The sequence below is a fragment of the Ictidomys tridecemlineatus genome, chromosome 15 (assembly GCF_052094955.1).
Source record: "Ictidomys tridecemlineatus isolate mIctTri1 chromosome 15, mIctTri1.hap1, whole genome shotgun sequence".
Taxonomy (NCBI): Eukaryota; Metazoa; Chordata; class Mammalia; order Rodentia; family Sciuridae; genus Ictidomys; species Ictidomys tridecemlineatus.
In genome coordinates this window covers 45982871-46007282 of record NC_135491.1, presented here as the reverse complement: position 1 = coordinate 46007282, position 24412 = coordinate 45982871, and the positions used below count along the sequence as shown (strand labels likewise).

The 24412-nt window shown below is 31.6% G+C and overlaps 1 protein-coding gene across 8 annotated transcripts in view; it reads right to left on the bottom strand.

Moving 5' to 3' along the window:
- The window catches only part of Nfat5 (nuclear factor of activated T cells 5), a 105453-nt gene that overhangs the window by 39327 nt on the left and 41714 nt on the right, over window positions 1–24412 (bottom strand). For 3 of the 8 annotated variants that reach the window (XM_078032596.1, XM_078032597.1, XM_078032598.1), the window contains 3 exons: window positions 20957–21082; window positions 6324–6882; window positions 909–1101 (listed from right to left, as the gene is read on the bottom strand). In XM_078032596.1, the coding sequence (XP_077888722.1) occupies window positions 909–1101; window positions 6324–6882; window positions 20957–21082 (878 nt within the window). Of the gene's footprint in view, window positions 1–908; window positions 1102–6323; window positions 6883–7332; window positions 7395–13088; window positions 13202–20956; window positions 21083–24412 lie in introns of those variants that run through there. The other 5 variants (XM_040278815.2, XM_040278816.2, XM_013366355.4 and 2 more) reach the window with 5 other exon arrangements.

Here is a 24412-nt window from a genome sequence, read left to right as displayed (position 1 = left end):
GCCTCAGCAAAAAGCGAAGTGCTAACCAACTCAGTGAGACCCTGTCTCTGAATAAAATACAAAATAGGGCTGGGGATGTGGCTGAGTGGTTGAGTGCTCCAATTCCCAGTACCAAAACAAAAACAAAAACCAACACACAACCCAGGTGCTGAATTTAAACCTTTTTTAACTTTGAATCCGAGTTCTGAAAATATTAAAAAAATATATATATATATATATATTTATATATATATGTATTGGTACTAGGGATTTAACTCAGGGACACTCAACCACTAAGCCATATCCCCAGCCCTATTTTTGTATTTTATTTAGAGACAGGATTTCATTGAGTTGCTTAGCACCTCACTTTTGTTTAGGCTGGCTTTGAACTCACAATCCTCCTGCCCAAGGACTCTCTGGAGCCACTGAGATTATGGGCTTGCGCCACCATGCCCAGCCAAAAAATTATTAATATTTAATTTACAACCTATTTTTAAATTAAGACTTATTACAAATAATCAACTCTTCTAGGTTGAATAGTTCTGATTACTTTAGCCATCTCAAAAGTCTTATTTTCCAAGTCTTTAATAATACCCATTATATCTTTGCATTCACTTTAAAATTTCTGCTTTAATATAAAATTTGGGATGAATTTAAATCCAGTGTAAATTTTAAGAGAAAGATAATTCATGATTTATAGATATTTTACTTTTGAGAACATAGTCTCACATTTCATTCAGACTAACACTCAAATGGTATCAATGTGATATTTGGTTTAAGGTCCAATTAGCCTTTTACTCTGTTTTCAATTATATATATAGATAATAATTCTAATCTTCTGTTTTAGACAGCTTTTGCTGGGGTTAAAAACAAAAAAAAATGGTAAAACTGGAGAAAATTCTTCATACATTACTAAATAAAATAAACACCTTTACTGTAGGAAAGCCTTGCTGTGTTCTATCTTTTACTGAGCCACGACTTCCCTCAGTCAGGTACCGAGCTCGGTGCTGGGTCTCAGGTTGTACAACTATCTTCAGCTCCTTTCCCTCACTTTTAACTGGATACTGTCCACACAACATAGGGCTCTTCTTTACTCCAGTTCCTTTTTGGTTGTCCAATGTTCTGAGAAATTGAAGCACAACATGAAGAACATATCAAAAACGGTTTTCTATAAAACTAAGATAAAGGAAGAAACAGAACAGGCAATAACACTTAAAACAACTGCTTAGCTTACTGACAAAGTACAGCCTAAAAGAAGGTACATTACATAACTAAAGTATCTTCAAAAAATTTTCAACAAAATTTAACTGTGATATAAAAAAGAAAGTTGGACAAGAAAAAGAAAGAATGCATGTGACCAGCTGGAAGAAGGAGGAAGACTGCATACAATAAACTATGACCCATACTTACACACTTCAGTCAAAATAAAAATTTTTAAAATTATACATATATGTGAGTTCCTACATATAGTTAAAAGTAACTATCATTACTCTCTTATCAGACTTCCAAAGGGGGGAAAAAAGAAAAATAAACAGGAGCAGCAAAAGACAAAACTAAACCAAACCTTCAATATACATACACATACAGAGCCCAAAACAACAATGACAATATACATAGCATATTCTTTTGAATCTCTTTCTCAGTAAGTCAAAATGATAAAATTAGAATTTAAAAAATCAGTGATTAAATTTTTAATGGGAAATTACTTTGCTCTAAATAGTATTTCCTAGAAGTATGGTTTTTCAGAGTATTTTTATTTACTTAAAATAATTAAAGCTCTCAATAAAAATGTTATAATCTGGGCTTTATAGCATCAACAATCTAACTTCATAAAATTGTGCTTTAAAAAATTTTTGTTAATATTGCATTTGTTATGTGTAACTATGTTAAAAAAATATTCCAAATAGTGGTTAGGCTAGCATATATAATCTGTAAAGTTGCTAAATCACTGCAAATATGTAATGAAAATAAGAAGAAAACAATACTGTTAGATATTTTTTTTCTTTTGAGCAACATAAAATGCATTTAAAATTATCCATGTATATTTTTAAATAGTCAGGGTGTATAATACTTTTTGACTCGAATTGAAGGTTCAGAAACCAGACACAGACACAGAGGACAACATCTCCTCCAAAAGTAACCAGATCCCAGGAGGAATATTAGGACTTCAAACACAGAAGAACTAAACAGCCTTAAAACTCTTTTAATGTCTACCCAGAGGGCGTAACCAAGTTGTTGTCTCAATCATTGAGAACAAAGGAAAGAAAGGCAGTACCCTCAATAGAAATGAGGACAGGGTTGACAAGCCCCTTGGCTAGGAAATGGGCAGAAGAATGAAGAAAGCAGCAATGGAACTGACATAGAAATGCAGTAAGAAATCCAGTAAAAGGAAGAGTTCTCAGGGCAAGGGCTGTGCTTAATTAATTGTCAGGTTCAGGAACTGAACAAATGTTTGTTGATAAAGGCAAATAGGAAGAAGAAATGCACAAAGAAAGGAAAGCAGAGGATCCTAACTGGACAAGGAATGCCATTCATGTAAGTTTGACATAATGAACTTGAAGATTACCTGTGTAAGTCATTTTAAAAGGCCCTGGAAGAATACATTCTATGAACAAGAGGATCAAGTTGAAGCTGGAACAATGGGCAATAAACCCTGCTTTTCTTTTCATCATTCTGGATAGAAATTCAAACATTTGGTCTGAATAGTATAAAATTCCTTGCAAATGAAATTCTATAATAATAATGTTTTATGTTCATCTTACTATTAAATAAAAAAATTCATTTATTAAAATATGTAAAACATCCCCCACATATACACACAGAGGGACTAAAGAATAATAAAGCTGATTTACTAGATTATTGACTATTTTCTTGTATTTTCAAATATTTGTAATTTATATCTAGCAATTCTATAATAAAAAAGGGAAAATTTTAGTTGGAAATATAAAGAAATTGAGTATGACATTAATTAATTTGTCTAGTATAGGATTTTATGTTTACTTAAGCTAGTCAAGTTTGAAATGTGGGCGCTGGGGATGTGGCTCAAGCGGTAGCATGCTCGCCTAGCGTGCATGCGGCCCAGGTTCGAATCCTCAGCACCACATACAAACAAAGATGTTGTGTCTGCCGAGAACTAAGAAAAAATAAATAAATGTTAAAATTCTCTCTCTCTCTGTCCCCCCCTCTCTCTCACTCTCTCTTTAAAAAAAAAAAAAAAAAAAGTTTGAAATGTAAGGGTAAATAAATGGAAATAAGTGTTACTAGTCTAGAAAAACAAAATACCTTATTTGGGATGCAGACTGTTGAGTGAGTTAATAAAATATATATAATAAGGCTTGAAGACAAATAGCAGGCACTCATAGTGGTGCATGCTTGTAATCCCTGCTACTCTGGAGGCTGAGGCAAGAAGATCAAGTTTGAGGTCAGCTTCAAAAATTTAGCAAGACAATGTCTCAAATAAAAATAAAAAGTGCTAAGGTTGTAGCACAGTGCTTAGAGAGTCCTTGAGTTCAATCCCTAGTAGGTTGTTTGGGTGGTTAGTTGTATAGCCCTTGGCTAGCATGTGTGGGGCTCTAGGTTCCATCCCCAGTACCATAAAAGGGGAAAAAAATGTAAGCACATTGAATTAAGCAATTTCTGAAATGACAGTTTTTCTCCAAACTTGTTTATATCTCTTAAGTTTAAACAAAAAAATATGCATATTTAAACCTATAGACACGTAAAACAATGAAAACATTAACTGATTCTTGAAGTCATTACAATTTTTAAGGCACAGTGGCTTAAGCAAAAATAAGAAAGTAGCAACAGTTACCTACCCCCCACCCCCACATTTGGTGATGCTGGGGATTGCATCTAGGGCCTCTCCCATACTAGAAGAGCACTATGATTCTTGGACTACACTCTAGGTTGATATTTTATTTTATCCACTGTTCTGACTATTGTTGCATATTCTATTCAAGAGTCTTAAAATGACATTCTTTTTCCCTTGTGCCAATCTTTTTTTGTTATCTTTGACACAAAAAATAATTTCCACTGTAAAATGCCTAAAATAGGTTTCATAATACACGGCATCATATCTTAAACTTCTCAGGAATAGTTAGAAGAGATATGGACTACTGATTCTCAAAACATTTATTTGAATTTCAGCATGATATGGCTAGCAATATTTAAATACTGAAGAGCTTTTTAATAAGTTTGTTTTTATAAACTCTTAACATTTTAGTTATAAAAAATGGTATTTCCATTTTTATCAAGATTTCTATCTTGAAGGTCAATAAGCTAAATGTATTTCAAAGAACATTTTTTAAATACTTAGCATTATATGAATTGCAAATTATAGCACATTAGTTCTAAGGCTATATAATTTATCTCAAAACATTTTAAAATTTCATATTTTTAACATCTTTTTCGTTATTGAAGAATATGGGTTACCAGCTTGGGATGCTCTGAAAAATTGTTTTCAAGGCCCATTTTTCCATACATTTTATATATGGCTTCATCCTTTCCTCCTATAGTTCTTATAAATTCAAATTTTAAACTTCTTCATCATTTCCATATGCTAGTGTCAAATAATTTTCCATTACCTAAGAAGCTGGACATTTCTTCTTCTGCTTGATGGAGTTTCTGCTCCATGAATTATTTCATGAAAGATTTTGTCTTGACCAATGTCATTACACTTTCCCTGGGTAACCTCAAATCATTTCTAAGATATATCTATCATACAAAAGCAGAAGCAAAAAAGATGTAGGTCAAGTTCTCTTTAATTAGCAACTGCAAATCACTATGTTGACTATCCCTAAGTCAAATTTTTATTTTCTCTTAATGTGGAATTTTAATATCTCTTCTAGTATAAATATGAAAATCTCTCACTGGAACTTTATGAGACCTTCTCCATTGAAACCCAAATAAATATATGTACATATATTTAATGATTTTCATGAACCTTTTAGATCTGTGCTACTAGTCACATTTACTTAAATGATGTGTGATATTCATTGTTTTAGTGCCTTATTCTCTATATAATATTTCTACAGTTATTATGTTCTGAAATTCTTGAATCTGTTAAATGGCAACATTTTAGGAAAGGATACACCTTGCTTCTTTTAGGAAATTCCCTAAACTATACTTTTTCTAAAATGGAAAAGCAGTTTTATTAAACTATATCACTCCGTAGGAATATTAAATTAAAAAAGTGTAAAAGAAATCAATATATTAATTCTTGCTTATGATGGATATTAGTTTTTAAATGTACAAAGGGAATATTTAAGGAAAAGTCTAAACATATCAAGAATATTCTCTATAATAGTCAAACAGATTTTTAATGAGATCAATGATATCATCATGTAGGAAACCAATCTAATGTTTCTGGGCAGCTATTTGTGACAAACTGAAATTGTAAGGGATTATGGGTCAATGAAAGGATCATAATCATGTCTCTGCCTCCCAAAAATGTAATTCTTAAAATCCAATGAGTTAAATTTTACTAAACTATGTTGAATAAATTGTAGGAAAATTTAATTTTAAAAATCTAGCAGCTAAATTTTATAAATTAAAGTACTAAAAAAAAAAAGTTTAAAATAAGCCATACTAGTCTGTATTATAGCAGTGAGTACCCTTTAACATAGCTATTGAAACACATTTATTTAGTGAGAAGTATGAACTGGCATGAATGAACAAAAACTCAGAATGTGTACCATGAGCCTGTTACAGTATCTTCTAATAAGTTATCCAGAATCACAGAAAAAGTAGTCGTGATTTTCTTAAAAAAATAAATAAAAAATAATCCTGAATTGACATAACTTATCCAAGAAAAAAAGTTTAAAACATATGAACCTCAATGACTAGAATCAAATCATCAATTTAGTTTTTTCTAATTTTCATCAAGTAAAAAAGGGGGGGAAAAGATAAAATCTAAATCCTCTCAAAAATGTAATGGAGTGAACCATATGAAGACACAATCTCAAAGAGAACACAAATTATCTTTTGAAGAATGTTTTTGTATTGGTTTAATTAGAGTCATTACACTGCTACTTATGTCAATAAGTAAAAATATTTTAAAGTTCTTTTAAAATACAAATTCATTTGAAACTTAGAAGTTATTTCAAAACAGATTATTGGTATTTTCTACTACCTATCCTCATACTAATATACCTAAGGCTATACTGTTATTTTATTTTTTCTCTAGTAAAACTTGATAAGTTTAAGTTAAAATTTTCATGTATTTCAATGATAAAATTAGCACCTCTGCTTTATATGCAAACTTGAGCTGAGCAATTAAGTTGGGAATGATTTATTTTTTTGTTTTGCATAATGGTGATAGAACTTTAAAAAATGTGAATACCAACCCATTTCCAGCTTTTGAGTTGCCTTTGTTGTCCGTGGTAAGCTGAGAAAGCACATAGTGAGGTGCTTTGGCACTGTCGGCATCAAATATATCCATATTAGATTCTTCACAATCTCGTCGTTTGACCCCCGGCCTCTGCTTTGGATTTCGTTTTCGTGATTTACGAGGTACCTCAGTGTTATCATTGTAGGAACTGGTGCTCATGTTACTGAAGTTGGAGGGGGAATCCTCCATCCACATACTGCAGCTCTGCTCAGATTCCAATCCACACCCCTCATCCTGGCAGGACATCCGACTGTTATCCAGCAAGTCCTCGGGTGGTGGTGAGATGTACAAAACTGTGTGCCTCTTCGGGGTTGATGGATGCTGCTGAACTGTGTTACTGGTTAACTGCTTTTCACTTACCCCTCTGTTACTTACCCCCACGGCTGAGGAGCAGCTCTCCACTTGCATAGCCTTGCTGTCGGTGACTGAGGTAGAATAAATGGTAGGGCTGGAAGAGGTGGTAAAGGAGCTGCAAGCACCGCCCATGGAGGAAGAGGAGGGAGCTGAAGAAGCATCTGCAGTGTATAATTCAAGAGTAAATATACTATACATGTTTTCACCTATGCTGGCTAGCAGTCCCATTGAATATGTGATTTGTGAACTGATTGTTTTTCCCCAAAATGAATGATTGGAATTTGGTAACATTTTAGAATATAAATGCTTCAAGCAATACAAAGCCTAAGAAATGAATTTTTTAAAATGTCCAAATAGCATTATTTTACTTGTGTTATAATTGATAAAATTTTTAAATCTAATTTAATGTTTTAAGCTGTAAAGCAAGAATAAAATTTTTTTATTGCCTCAGCTGGTCGTTCTGTTGAATTTTAATCAGTTAAGGTAATAAAGAAAACCCCAACATGAAATATATGTTTGTGGTCCACATTCAATGCCAATTAAATAATTCATTATAGAATTTGAAAAGTGGGACTGTGCTTAGCCACAAAATATTAAAATAAGTTTCTAACCTATGAAGCAGAGAACTACAGGTCATTTTTAATGCAGACACTCCCTGCTTCAGAGGCAAATCCTGGAATAAAAATATGAGAAAATAAATGAGAAGAGCTGCTGATTATTCCAGATATCAATTATAAAATGAAAAATAAATAGAAAAAAATATATAATCAACTGAATTGGAGACAAAATGGAACTGGTACCATCACTATCATTGGATGTAAAATCTAGAAAAATAAAGTGAAAAAGGTTTGATTTGGAATATGCCAGGTTGTATAAGAAAAATCAGTTAACCATTGAGAGTCTACAGAAGATGGAAGTGACAGTTCAAAACCATGAGCTCTAAAAGACAGAGATCCATCCCTTAAGATGCATGAAAAGCATAGTACAGGCTGATTAGTAGATGGATTTCTTGTACAAAGTACTTGATTATGTGCTCAAAAATTGGTTAACACTGTCCATTTCCTTACCCCTTCCCTTTAACGATCCTGCTTATTTGGAACTATTAAAAAAATTCCTAATAAAAATGAACAATTGGCTGAAGTCTTAACAAAAAAGGGTAAAGTATAAAAATCTCTGGAGAGCATCAGAATTAATTCCTATAAAATTTTTTTTTAATTAAACTGTTTATCAATTCACCTAGCAAAAAAAGGTGATTTAGTAGATATTTTCAGACTGTGAGACAACTGGCAGTCATACTGAAAAGATACTACAACTGTAGCTTTTAAAAAGCATAACCTTGGAGTCACACTATTTTGTTAGGTTGGCAGGTGTTACTGGTAAAATTTTACAAATACCAATTTATCTTGTACAAGATATGGAAAGGTTTATAACTGTGCACTCAAAAATAAAAATAGGTCATGTGATGGACAACTTAAAGATGTTTAAATCTAAAATTAATTTGTATCCACAGTCATCAATGTCACAGTTTTAAAGTATACTTTAAAATTCAAAACTGTGATGTATCATTAATGAAATTATAATATTCATATCAATTATAAAGAGTAAAATGTAAGAATGCCAATATTTAGATACTCAAAAGTCAAAGATCCATTTTTTTTCATTCAAAATCTTTTTATTGAAAACATGTTTCAAGCCAAGCATGGTAGTACACTCTTGCAATTCCAGCTACTTGAGAGGTAGGAGGATTGATGCCAGTGTGGGCAACTTAATGAGACCCTGTCTCAAAATAAAAAAATAAAATAAAAAGGACTAAGGATGTAGCTCAGTGGTAGAGCACCCCTGGGTTCATTCCCCAGTAATACTTCCCCCACCAAAAAAAGAGAAAGAAAATATGTATCAAAAACACTTAAATTATTTGAAAGAAGTACAACCACCCAGAATTTTTCATTGTTGTCAAGAATGAAGTGCACACGGGCTGGGGATGTGGCTCAAGGGGTAGCGCGCTCGCCTGGCATGCGTGCGGCCCGGGTTCGATCCTCAGCACCACATACAAACAAATGTTGTGTCCGCCGAAAAACTAAGAAATAAATATTAAAAAAATTCTCTCTCACTCTTAAAAAAAAAAAAAAGATCCAAAGCACACTGTTCCTCTTTAAAAAAAAAAAAAAAGAATGAAGTGCACAGTAATTAATATTGGCCACAGAATGTGATCAATTATAATTCCACATTGAAATACTTTACCCAACTACAATTGCGCCAAAAAACCTAAGTAACTAGACGATACCAGTTCCATTTTCCTGTTTGTATCCTTGTCAAATGCAGTAGCTGAAATTAGAAAATTCAGTCACTTTTAAACTGCATTCCAATTTAAAGAAAAATTTGTCAATTTTGTATCATGCATTAATGCAATGTTTTCTTAGTAATAAATATTTTAAGATTTGTAAAAACTACAAAATCTAGATGCTAATGTCAGTGACAGTTTAGGAGCTGATTTGTAGCCACTTTGGGTTTAAATATAAAGTTTTTCCATTGCTTTTTGAAAAATACTACAAAACTCATTTTAGAAAAAAAAAATAGAAAAAATATGTCTAACATTGCTCCATCTGTTCCAACTATTGGCAAAAATTATTTTTGTGTGTGTGTATGGCCTATATTCTTAATGCTCAGAAAAATACAAGTAGGCAGCATGCAGTATTTGCATTAGAAGACACAAAGCATGCAGCATGAATGTGGTGAACCTGCATTTCTATAAAATGGCTTTACCCCACCCATTCTTTTTTAATGTGTCATGCACATTAGAGGGCAGAATATGAACATCACAGGATCCTGGTCCACAAACGGAAAGCATATGCGAAAAACAATGAATTCAAAAGCAAGTTATGTGGCTGTGATATTTTGTGTGTGTGTGTGTGTGTGTGTGTGTGTGTGTGTGTGTGTGTGTGTGTTTTCATCCATAGTTCCTGACTTATGGCTCCTAAAACTCCTGTAATTTCCTAAGTGGTAGAATAATAAAAAGTACCTTAGTTTAAGTTACAGTCTTTTGTTTGAGAGTGATAAAAATGAAAGGTAGTGCTATGTTATTTATACCAAGCTCCATTCTGCCACTCCTGAGTTTTTATTAATAAGGTGATTTTTTTCAAGTTTCTAGATAAATACAGGATTGAGGCAGAGGGGACAGCTGCCTAGAGAACCCACCAAATGCTTGTAGGGTGCCAGAAGAACTCAACAATTTCATTCTCCAGTGAGGAAAGGGCACTGAAGTTTTCATGAATAGTCAATTACTTAATCACGTCTACATAATAAAACTTCCATAAAAATCTAAAAAGACTGCTCCAGGGGCTTCCAGGAAGGTGAAGAATACATACTTGAACCAGGAGAGGCACACCTAAATTCCACAAGGGCCAAAGCTTTTTTTTTTAGCTCAATACTCTTCCAAACCTTACCCTATGTATTTCTTCATCTGCTACTCATTTATGTCCTTTAAAATATCCTTTATAATAAACCAGAAACACAAGTGTATGCACAAGTTGTGTGAGCCACTATAGCAAATTAATTGAACTCAAGGAGGGAATCAATAGAATATTGATCTACAGTCAGAAGCCAAAATTTTATTTATATATAATTATTAAGTTAAATTGACAAATAAATGTAAATTGAAGAAAAAAAGACTTACTAGTCAAAGCCCTTCAAGCATATAATATCACAACAGCATTATCTGATATAGTAAAAAGACTAAGAGTTTAAAGGCAATTGCTATTTCTACAGAGTGTACCAACAATTTTCTTCTTTCAAACTACATATAAGCCAAATTACCTACTTGTATATTAACCCATAAATTTACCATAAATAAAAATATCTTTAATTCTATCCTATTTAAAATATAAATATAGTAGGATGCAGTGGTGCCTGCCTTACTGTAACCCTGGCAGCTCTGGAGTCTGAGGCAGGAGGATCAGCAACTTAGTGAGGCCCTGAGCAACTAAGCAAGATCCTGTCTCTAAGTAAAACATAAAAAAGGAATGGGGACGTGGCTCAGTGGTTAAGCTCTCCAGAGTTCAATACCCAAAAAAAAAAAAAAAAAAAAAAAAAAAATTTTTTTTTTCAAGGCCAATCTCAGCAATTTAGAGAGACCCTGTCTCAAAAATTAAAAAATAAAATAGTGTAAAGCACCCCTGGGTTCAATCCCAGTATTTACTAAACTAATATATAAATGAATAAATGGAAAAGTTACAGAATGATATCAAGAACATTTTAGATTTCTAAACAATAATTGTAAATTTACTTAAAATATTGCCAGCCTCAGCAACTTAGTGAGCCTTTGTCTCAAAATAAAAAGTTTAGGGCTAGGGATGTAGCTCAGTGGTAGAGTGTCACTGGCTTCAATCACCAATAACAAAAAAAAAAAAAAAAAAAAAAAAAAACCACAAACAAACAAAAGCTATCTATCTATAAAGAGCTTTCACTAATTATATTACTAAATAAAATAGCATTCTATGGAACTAAAAGCTAATATAATCCTGCCCCCTCTATATATTCTTTATTTATAAGTTCCTATAAACAAAAATCTAATTACTTCTTCCCCTTTCACCTTTTTGATGCTGGTCTTTATATCTGTTAAGAATGTGGAATCTACATTTAATTGATGCATCTTAAAAATATAATTCCAACATAAAAATGTTTTAATAATTGTTTTTATTTCCTCATTGAGCAGAATAATTACAGTGTATTTCTGCTTCATAACTTCATAATTTCATTTGTTTCATTTGCCAATCCTTTATAAACCTAAGAGTTTTTCTTAAAATTATTCTCTTATTTAAGTAGCATGTGAATGTTTACTTTTTTTCTTTTGAAAAATAATTTCTTTTGAGAAATAATTATCTTTGAAATAATTTACATAGAATAATTTTATTTTTCTGCCACCCCAGAAGATAACATGAACCAAAAGGAATACTGACAGACCAATCTATAATTTACTAATAAAAATTTATAATCTCAGAAGAATAGATTAATGCTTAAATTTAAAAGGGAAGGGAAGCATTATACCTACAGTATCCTATATTTAAGTCTAACAATTTCAATATTAGCAGTAGCCAATTATCATACCAAATCCTAGTAATAATGGTAAACTTGAATTAAAAACATAGCTTCTTTTCAGAAGTGGTAGAGCTACACTATCTAGTGTAGCTCAATGGTAAAGTGCTTTCCCAGCATGTATGAGGCCCCAGGTTCTATTCCTAGCACCAAGGAAGGAAGGGTTCCAGGGATGGAGATAAACTGAGGGAATCACTAAGATTCACTCTGAATATTGAAAGTAGCTGGAGGGGGATATACAGATTATATCTACATGGACTACAAGGATATCCCAGGATTTGCAAATATTATTAATTAATTTGATGAGAATGATAAAATATTTTAAATGGTATCTCATATAGGAATCTATATATATTTTATATATCCCTTGCTTAAACTATATTTAAAAATTAACAACTATTAGTTCTAGATGTGTCAACTATAAGTTACTTTACCACAATATTTTAGTGCTTAAAATGCAATGGGATTATATTTTATATAGGACTAACCATACTTTTTACAGAAAGCTCTGAAATTAGAAACATTTTTTAAAGTTCTCAAAAGAAGTAAATACCTTTCATTCATTTAAAATATATGAAAAAAATGACATTTAACTAAGCTTCCAAAATCAAAGCTGTTCTCTAGCATTTAAAAATAATTATGCACGTATATTTTATAACTTTTCAACATCTGTGTAAAATCAACTGAGTGTTCTAAAAAAAAAAACATTAAAATAAAAGCCATAAAATTTTTTAAGTGTGTTAGGTGAACCAATAGTGGAACGGAGAAGGAGTAAACTATTGACTACTCACAAAAACCCAATACAGGATATTTGGAAACAATTTCTGATATAAAACATATTGTTGAATCAGTTATTCTTCGTAAGGATTATATTTTTCTTACTGGTAACAATGACTTCAAATCTAAACATCTTGTCTGATAAAAGTCACCAGATATAAGGATATATTTTCAGATTAAAGAAGAAAGATATTCAGAGAAAAAAATTATAAGGCCAACATTCATCTTGTCAAGAGATTAAAATATCTAGAACACACAAAGTGGCTGCAAACCTGCTTTGTCAACACCTTACATGCCAACCTTCATTTTCTACTTTTTTTCTTCTTATTATAATATTAATGTAAAGTTCAAAACTTTACAAAAAGGTTTAGTTTCAATCAGTATCAATCCACTATTTAGAAACAAACAAAAAAATAAATGAAACAAAAACAAAAACAAAAATAGGAAGGAAGAAAGAAAGAAGAAAAGACTTATGAAGAAGTCTGAAAACGAGACCGACCTATACCCTGGGTGAGATTGGATGGGTTAAGTGTCTCTGGCACTATTTGTCTTCACTATTGACAGACACTGTCACACAACCCACCACACGATGCCTGTCTCTGAATGGCGAAGCTAGAATGCAAGTTAAGTGTATTAATAGAAAAAACAACTAGCATCCCAGCATATAAAATAAGCAATCCAGATTAATTAACAAAAAAAACTGTAGGATTGATCATTTAATTTACATGTTTAAAGCAATTTCAATTTCCCATTTATACTTTTCCCACCCAACATAAGTTTACATGCTACAATAAGCAATGTTTTAAAATAAACTTTAAAAAACTAAATCATTAATATCCAAATAAATGCATATGGGAAAATTTCCTACCCAAATTTTTTGTTAACTCATATTCACCAATTTGTTCTTCTGTTTATAAATGCAATCTAATCCATAAGTCAGAATGCTCTCTCTCTCTCTTTCACGTGGTTTTTAGACTATGCTCATACCTAAACTCTCTTAGAGAAAGAAGATATGTTCTGAATAATACACTCAAGCAGTAAGAGATACTGTATTTTAGCAGCAAAAGAATCTTTTCCTTTCTTAGGCATACTGATTCCCACATAATTCCTTTTCCTTCCATCAAAAAAGTTACCAATTTGTAATTTTAAATTATATATGCCTCTATGCATAAAACGTCTGATCCAAAAGCTCTAGTTTAAAGAACAATTACACTACTATTGAAGCTGAATAGTTTGCTAATGATTTACTGGAGACCATCTTTTAATTTCCCAGTCCATCAAACTGTAATTCAGGGTTCTAATGCTCTAAAATAATTATTTTTCTGGTTTTAGTATAAACTCTCCTAATGTAGTCATGTACCGTGTAACACGAATTTTCAATTAACAAAAGACTGAATAGTCAATGGTGGTCCAAATACATTACATCATCCAATGACATAGCTGTCTTAGTATGTGTTAAATACACGGTAATGTTTGCACAATGATGAAACTGCCTTATGATGCATTTCCCAAAACTTATCCCCACAGTCATGCATCACTTTTTTTTAATTTGGGTTTTTTTTTTCCTAGTGCTAAGAATAGAACCCAGGGTTTCACACATGCTAGGCAAGCATTCTACATATAAGCCATATTCCCAGTCCATGACTGTAATTGCCAGAATGCAATACATACATAGATATTAATTAAAGAATGATTCCTGGAAAATAAAATTGTTTTTTTCTGACATTTAGTGAAATGTTTTAAATGAATCTGTTGTGCCACCACACAAAAGAATTTAAGCACAGTGTAAAACATGTACTAGGTATACATTAAATTACATGTTATTTGTTTTTTTGTAACACTGGAGATAGATCCCAGAGTCTCACATACTAGGCAAGTGCTCTAGCTGCAGCTGCATTCCTAGCCCAATAATTTGATTTTTCAGTCCTTTTCAAGCTCTTTCCTATTGAAACAGAAAGATGTTTTCTATTATCCAGAGACTAAAGTACTACTGGGAGCACTGCTGGTCAATAGTTGGTCAAGAGACTAAATACCAGAAGTAACTCTCTACCTCAAATAACTTCAAAAAAAGGAGAATAAGAAAGAAATTACATTAATTGTCAAATACATTTATTATACTGCCAATGACCCAAGTGTAAGTAAAAAATTAGATAGCCAACTTTAGAATTATCTTCCTTCAGAAACTGTCTGTCCTTCCTATGACTTATCATACTCTATCAATGTTCTTTATTTACAAGAGTTTCTATTGACTCTGTCAAAAAAAAAAAAAACCTTACATAGTAAAACTAATGGCATTTATAAATCTAGTTTTTATTTTTTTAAGTATTAGAGATTAAATTCAGGGTCTGGCATATGCTAGGCAAATGCTCTACCACTGAGCTACTTTCCCAGCATTTTTTCCCCCTTAGTGGTACTAAGGCACGAATCCAGGGTTACTTATCAATGAGCTACATCCCCAGTCCTTTCTATTTAATTTTGAGGTAGGGTCTCACTAAGTTGCTGAGGCTAGCCTCAAACTTGATATCCTCCTGCCTCAGCCTCCCAAGAAGCTGAGATTACAGCCATGCACCACCATGCCCAGCTAAATAGTATCATTTGTTATATAGAAAACATATCAAATAAACAAGTAAAGCTCTTTTGTTATATGAATTATGTCAATGTCTTTGCTTATATTATGTTATTGGTGAGATAAAAAATTAGCTCACTTCTGGGCATTAATTTTTTCTTCTTTTCCAGTACTGGGCATCGAGTACCTAGGGCCTTGCACATTCTAGGCAAGTCCTCTACCACTGACACTGAACTACATCCCCACCCTGAAGTGCAATTGTACAAAGCACATAAAAAGCGTCTATTTTATGTAAATATTTGTCTTATAAATGGTTAAGAATCTGACCAGTTTTCAAATGCATTTCTAAGTGCTGGGATATAGCTCAGTGACAGAATTCTTGCCAAGCATGTGTAAGGCCCTGGGTTCAATCCCAGGCAAAAAAAAAAAAAAAAAAGTGTATACACACACACATACACACACATATTAACTAATTAAAATAAAACACTGTTCTACAAACTCAGGTAACATATAAATGTGTACTCTTTAATCAGAAACTGAATAAATAACAATTATTTATAAAAATTACTGCTAAACAGTCAGGCATGGTGGCACACACCTATAATCCCAGCTACTTGGGAATCTTGAGTTAAAAGGATCACAAGTTTGAGGCCAGCCCAGAAAACATAATGAGCCCCTATCTCAAAACAAAATAAGAAGGACTAGGAATGTAACTTATTAGTAGAAGACCTGAAATTGCATAGCAAGTACAAGGCCATGGATTCCACCTCCAACACAGAGAGGAGAAAAAAAAAAGTTGATGTTAAAAATTAAAAGGACAATAAAAGGGAAATATTTAGAGAACACAGCAATAACAATCAAGATTACTTTCTAATAATAACAATTATAATGTGGATAGCCACCTGAATAAGCAGCTGTTTCTAAACTAATGGTTATGGCTCCAAGTTTGCTTATACTTTTCATTCTAATAAATCTGTATATACACACAAGCTATTTTTACATGTAAGTATGTATATTTATATTTACTATGGAATTTCAGAATATTAAGATCAAGGCAGAGTAGAGATTTTTCAATTTACTTGTGAAACATATCTGTAACTTGGATCTCATTTCCTTCTTAAGTGGTCCAATTTTCTAGGCAAAGTAAGAATGTCCATATGACATCAACTCACAACATTTTAGCTTACAACATCAATAATTAATTATCTTTCTTATTAATGGCTTTATTTACAAATAACATACTAAGTGGTGAAAATTCTGAAATATATTAACTCAGCAGGCAAATTTACTCTTCAAATATAGTCAATTCAAGAATGAAATTCAAATCACATAGCATTAAGTACTTTCTAGTACAAGGAAATAAGTTATAATAAATTCAACAGGATATATAATTCTGTTGCTATTAATTAGTTTTTTAAAAACAATATTCTTCAAAAAATCATATTTCCAATTTTCAAGTCCTAACACTTCTAAGAAAAAGGCATGGCTTTTTCAACTTAATCCTACAGACTTCTTCATCTAGGATATTATGTTCCCCTAAACCAAATGATAGCACACAATGTTAAATTCCCTCAAGAAAATGGCATGGAGTAAAGAACTAAGACTTCAGCAATAAAGAAGAGGTGTACTTTTGGCTAGAATGACTGAGATATGATTATATACAATGATACGCAAATTATCTAGCACAATTCCAATAACAAAATGGAAACTCGAAAATAATAACATTTTCTTCACCTCAATTTTTGTATGTTTTTGTTGTTATGGATGATTTAGAAACTCCTTTGAGGTTAATTTAAATGATTGAGAGGTCTAAAATGAAAGATGGCTGTTCTCTGGTTACCAGACATTAATTTAGTTGTCAAGTATTCTCTTTTACAGTGTAAACGGCACTCAATTAGGTTCTTTCAACATAGAAAACACAGATTATACACTTGAGATTTAATAATTGCCATGGCACAGAATTCAGAGCTCTTTAAAAGAAGTTTATTATATGGATCACTTTGTGTAAAGTTATAAACTTAAATTTTAGCCTTAAAAACCTACAGTGATCCAATTATTAGAGATCTTCAACACAGATTTCTATTATACATGCTTTGACTGGGTCACCATACATCTTAAAAACTGTTTGGAAGTATACTTCTAAAAAGAGCAATAATATATAATTTTGGAAATAAACACCAAATTTATGAAAATAAAAAATTATAAACTAGTTATGAATATTCTATGAATCATAAAACTATAGTTTATTTAATTCATTACTTAGCTCAAAAATTTGAATAAAAAATTTTTTAAAGATATGAAAGTCACCTTAGCACAATATCATATTTTGTTATAAACTTGTACTTATAGTAAGATATACCCAAATGAAGACAGTCTGGGATAGGAATAATTTGATTTCTTAAAATTTCTTAAAATGAACTAACAGTTACTGTTGACTTCTGTGAAAGAATTCCTATTACAAATAAATTAAGTAAACCCAAAGATAAAAACTTGAAAGATAACACATTAAAAGTAATACTTAATTGTATGGCATGTGAACTGTATCTTAATAAAGCTGTTTTGTTTTGTTAACAAAAACCTGCCACACCTCATTTCAAAACCACAAATTCTGGTACATAGCTGTTAAAATTCTCCTAAATATTACCTCAATTTTAGTTCTTCTTAATCTATATCACAATAGGATTCTCAAAAAAAAAATAACAATAATGTCTTTTTCTCTTGGTCAGCTCCTTATATTGCCCACCCCCCCCAAAAAAAAAACCCCAAAATACATCAATTCATTTGGATATGCTTTTTATTTAAGAAAAATGGCCCCAGTTTTAACTACAATAGTGTTAAAATGGCCCAAGAATCTACAATAGTGTTCAAAAAAAAGTTTTAGTTCTAAAGTTTTTATTCACTAATTTACTGAACCTTAAACTCTCTACTACCTTTACATGAGATAAAGGGGAGGCAAACAAATTTTGGACTGATGGCTACATCTTCCCTATTCTGAAACTTAGCTCCACTGAAAGGAAAGAAATTTCCCTTGGGATTCATAGGATCAAAAAGATGTTATTGTTGAGAGCATGTAAAGGTGTAAATAGTATAGAAGCAAAAAAAAAAGTTGAGAGACACTCCATTACTCAGTATTCTGGATTGTGGATTAGCAGCATATTTATTCATGCACTCAGTAATATGTGCAGGGGGAAAAAAAATCTACATTGGTGAATCTGAGAAACATGTTTGTAATAATTAAATAACAAAGAATGTCCATGAACACCCATATGCCCAGCCTCCATATTTTAAAATTTAAATTGATTTAAAACTCGTGAAACACAAACCTTTATGGCAGAACTAGAAGTCTGTTCCCACCAGGCCCTCATACCTGATAGCAGCCAATCCGGCTCCTTCAAAATTCTGAAGAATTAACTATATAAGAGTCATCATTTTTATGCATTTCATATTTAAACAGCAAAAGCTACATTGTTTTTAAATTCACAGAAATTTAAATTAATGTGCATTTCCCTCGACATCTAGTCTTTTGGCCAGGAAAACATTGAATAACTTGGTAATATACTCCAAATCTCTCTTTTTTATATCACCAAGGGCATTAATATGTCAAATAAAAATGTGACTCTAATAATTTATATAACCGGTTTCCCTACAATAATTATTTTGTAATTTAAACCCTTTTAATCTCTAACAGTATAAAATACAGAAATCATTCTACCAATATGACATTAGAATACCAGAATAAACTATATTGGTTACTAAAATTAAATTATATTTAATAAAAGATTACAGATGATAGTTTTATAGATCACCAAAGCTTTGTATGGATAAAATAAAACTACCAAGGTGACCTCTATATACTCTCTTCACCATCTTTATTATGTCAATAATTTCAAGATGATAAGAATTTATTACTTTGGAATACTTCCTTTGGTCAAATCTCTTATTTTCATGATTTTTCAACTCAAAATTTCAATCTAACTTTATCTGAAGATAATTTTCTCAACTATATTGGGGGTGAGGGTAACATTTCATTAGTGACTTAAAATTAAGAACTTGTAATATTTACATATAGGAATTTTTGAAATTTAGTTTGGTATTATTTAAAAAGAAGAGTTGTTCTTTTCCCAAACCTAGCTAACATTTTTTTCAGTTTTTAAAAGGAACTGGATCTACTATAAACAGATGTTAAAAAGCACAGAAGAAACAGACTTTTAGTTCTATACAGATTCAACATGTCTTTAAAAAACAATCTCAAAAAATACAAAAGAAATCAGTTAGTCAATTTCTACATGTGGATTTAAAGTGAAATACTTTATAGAAATATTTTATTTCACATTTTATAATTTGATGTAATTTTTAAAACTAGATTTAAACTCATCAAAAATATTTAGAGCCATTTTATAACCCAGTGGATATAATGTGAACCAGGTCATTTTCTCAATTTGATTACTAAAAAGTTGACAAATTCACAATTAAATCCACAGAAACTGTTAGAAAATGTCTGGCAACACATGAACAGTGAGCAGGGCTGATAAGTTTCTTTATCATATTTAAAGTTTTCCTGCCCTCAATCAGGAAGGTATAATACTACACTATACAGTTTGGGAAACATTTAAACTACTACCTTCCACTTCACTGTTCTATTTTTGAAACAAAAAGAATTAACTGAAAACAATGGTCCGATGAACTTAAGATAAGAGGTATCCTATTAGGTAAGAAACCTCTAATTAGAAGGACAGATAAAACTTCAGATTATATAATTTTTTTTTCAGAACTTCAGATTATATAATTTTTTTTCATTTTTCATATATACTTAGCAATGTATAAAATCCCAACTTAAAATTAGTTGGGCAAGCTAATATTATGGAAAGCATTCATACTAATTTATCATTAATTAAGACTTTTTTTCTAGTAGCTTATCTGTCAATCTTTTATTGCAATTCAAAATAAAATTTGGAACCAATCTTACATAGTTATAAAGTGTATGATTTGAGAGCTGAGTAAAAATAAAACCTGAACAATTTCAAACATTACTTTCTATAAGCTTTCATTGATAGAAGAAATGTCTTTACATAAATATTATATTTATATTCAAATCTTTGATAATTTTAGATGAATTTAAAAAAGAAAAACCATATATATTTTTTAATGTAGAGAAAGATTAAAGTAACATGAACAAAAAAGGGACTTGAGAGACTTGAGTCCGTTTTCAGAATCTATAAAATATTTTTCTCTTTAAGCAGGTGTTTAAAAATAATTGTTAAAAAGACAGCTGAGTGAGGTGGCCCAAACCTATTTTCTCAGTGACTTGGGAAGCTGAGTTATGAGGACCACAAGTTTAAGATCAGACTCAGTAACTTAGCAAGATCCTCAACAATTTAGTGAGACACCGTCTCAAAATAAAAAGTAAAAAGGGCTGGGAACACCAGCACAGTGGTAGAGCAACTCTGGGTTCAATCCCCAGTATCACACACACAAAAAAAGGTTAAATAGAAATTCAAATATAATTTTCTATCCATAGCTTAGTATTTAATCTATTTATGTGAAGCCAACAAAAATTTTAAACTAGTTCCCATATTTGAAAATAAGCTCCATTTTAGAAGATGGTACTTATTATTTTCTGAAACAGTAATTACATTAAGAAAATTATATTGAAAAAATTTAAGTTTAAAGGTATACATTTTAAAACCTCCTAAAACAAACCCTCAAATCACACTCTTTTTGATATGAACTTTGCCAGCACTGTTCATGTTGGCCAGATAATATCCTAGGTTTCTTTTAAGAAAGTAAAATGAAATGCATACCAGCAGCAACTACAGCTGGAGGAGGCGAGCCTGCCTCACCACCGCTTGTCTGACTCATTGATGCTACAGATGTTTCACTAGATGGAGGTAACTGTAACTCCTTTGGGAGAAGATCATAGACAGATTCTGTGGAGAGAAATGAAAGGAGAAAAACAGTTTTAAAGAGTCATTTAACAACCTAATTACATGCGCATGAAATGAATATCATTTCTCTCACAAGAATGTTATTCACAAAAAAACAATACCATATCATGAATACTATTAAAGAATTATTAGCATTTTTTTTTCTTTTAGTATAATTTTCCTTTCATTCTGCTTCCTGACTTTTTGGCTTTATTCTTTGGGTTCAAGAGAATCTCTAGAAAGTTTTAAATTTTTAAAGTAATTAAAACTAGACAGAGGAAATACGTTAAACAACCTAAGATTGTCCAATTATTCCTTTGTAATAGTACAAGTGTAACTTGCTATTCTTTACATATAAGATGGAATATAGCATATATCAGTTTTAAATTGGCTTTTCTAATTAGTCCATTAGTCTGGATCTTTTACTCAATACCCATTAGCAAACAGTATTTTAATCCACCACCATCATAATTCGTTTTTCATGTCTGAAAAAAAAAAATAAAAAAGGAATGTCATGCCCAAGGAAATACTTCCTATTTTCTGAGGCATCTCTGACTCTGGAAAGGCACAGGTATACAATGCTTTTAAATCAGGGAGCTTATAAATACCTATTTAAGATTATGATTATTTTTGTATCCCTGATTAAAGAGTACTCTATCTATAGAACATATTTGATAATAATTTAATTGTCCATAAAATTAAATTTGTATCTGTTACTTTAAAATTGTTTTCTTGGGGCTGGGGATGTGGCTCAAGTGGTAGCATGCTTGCCTGGCATGCACGGGGCGCTGGGTTCAATCCTCGGCACCATATAAAAAAAAATAAAAAATAAAGATGTTGTGTCCACTGAAACCTGAAAAATAAATATTAAGAAATTCTCTCTCTCTCTTAAAAAATTTGTTTTCTGATTATCATTATATATTTTTCAGCTTGTTACATGTTGTTATGTGGAAATAATATTTAAGATATTGTCTAAAGGTACTAAAATCAAAGTTGGAAGGAACTTTTGAAAGAGCAGTTAGAAGCATATGTCTGTTTTCAAAAGAACTAAGGCTCAAAGGCCCAATATTCCAAGAAACCCAACACTCCAATAATTAAAGATTATTATCTGCATGAGTGACAAAAAAAAGTTAGCACTACTAGACAGCTTATCCTTGATAACACTTTTAGTTAACTGATTACTAAATTCATAAATACTTTGGTCATCACAGATAAATACTAAAGGATGTACCCTAACTTTGATATGGATAGGGATAAGGAAAAAAGTCAAGAAGGGAAGCTAAAATCAGAAGTTGAATAGTTAAATGATTTTCATTTACAGTAGAGAATAAACTTAAAAAACCCTATTACCTAACACTTGAAATGTTCATCTTCACAGCATCTGGATATTCAGCATCTGTCTAACTGAATATAACATGCCTGGTTGCAACTTTTCAGCTTATTATATGTTGCTAAACACCTTAAGGAAATTACTTCTAGCTTTCAAATAATACAGGAGAAGGGGAGATAGAATCTAATTAAATGACATTATCAACAAATATTCATTTTAATATAGTTATCTTTCTCACTCCTTGAAAACAAAAAGTTCTTTAGATATGCCAGGCATGGTATAGTATAATCCCAAATACTAGGGAGGTTGAGGCAGGAGGATTACAAATTTAAAGCCAGCCTGGGCTATTTAGAGAGACTCTGTCTCAAAGTAAAAAAGGCAGTAGATATAGCTCAGTGCTATCACACCTGGCTATGGAATTTCCTCAGAGTACCCTGGGTTTATCCCCATGTCTCTGGGGACTGAACCCAGGGACACTTAATCACTTAACCACATCCGCAGCCCTTTTTATTTTTATCTTGAGACAAGGTCTTGTTAAATTGCTGAGGTTAGCCTTGAATTTGTAATCCTCCTGCCTCAGCCTTCAAAGTAGCTGGGATAACAGGCATGTGCCATCACACCTGGCTATGGAAATTTCTTTTAAATCTGCTTCCATCGATACCAAAATATTAAAGAAATATAAATTATACTGTAAACACTATTGTCTTGTGGTCCTAAATTCAAATAATCTCTACTAGTTAATGAAAAGAACTACTGAACAAAAGAACACAGGTTCTTTAATTCTATGAAAATGACAGTCTTAAGTAAGCACTAGTCATTTCATGTTACATCACAATATCTATTTTTGCTGTTATCTTTTAAATTAGTTTAGAAAGATAAGGGAACGATGAAGGTTTATAAAAAACAAAATATTTAGAAACAGAATGGGAAATCCATAATGGAAAGACAGTTTCTGAGAAAAGATTTCTTTTACTAAAGTCAGTAGTAAAATCAGTGGGGGGACATGGAGGGCGAAAAAATAAGATTTCTTTCTGGAGTGATAAAAATGTTCCAAATTAGATTACTCTACAAATATATTAAGTGTATTCCTTTAAATGCAAAAATTTTTTTTAAAATTTTTTTAGTTATAGATGGACACAATAACTTTATTTTATTTATAAGTTTTTATGTGGTGCTGATGATCAAACCCAGTGTCTCATAGGTGCTAGGCAAGCCCTCTACCACTGAGCCATAACCCCAGCCCTATATGGGTAAACTTTTATATGTAAAGCATGAATCAATAAAGCTGGCTGTTTAAACAAAAAGGGAGAGAAAGCACAAATGAGAATTACCTAAGAGCAAGCAGTTTCTGATAAACTTCATGGACATTTGTAAAAAGCAAAATTGTGAAGAAGGCCAGATTACAAACCAATATGTCCTTTAAGGCTATTCTACGGAGGGCAAAGAAAATGCTGTAGGCAGAGTTATACTAAATTCACTAAATTAAGTGATGAAAATCTCAAAAAGTTTTTAAACAAGATGAAGAAGTGTCAACTTAATAAAATAGATGAGTTTTAACAAATGGCACTCAAAAAGTAAAAGTTCAACCTGAGGGAGGTTGGTTATTATTATACTAACAACTTGAACAAAGATTTCAAACCTGGAAATGACAGAGGTTTAAGAAGGATATATTGTATATTTCATAATTCATCACAAATAATGATTAACTAAAATACATACCCCTAAAGGAATAAGGTAAAATTTAATGAAGATTATATAGCTGATCAATGGGACTGAGGTTGTGGCTCAGTGGTAGAGTACTCACCTAGCACGTGCAAGGTCCATGAAAATAAATAAATAAAATAAAGGTATATTTTAAAAATTTTATATATATATATATATATATATATATATATATATATATATATATATAAATGGCTGATCAAAAAGTTCACAGCAGCTGGGCACAGTGGTGCATGTCTGTAATCCCAGTAACTCGGGAAGCTGAGACAGAAGAATCAAAT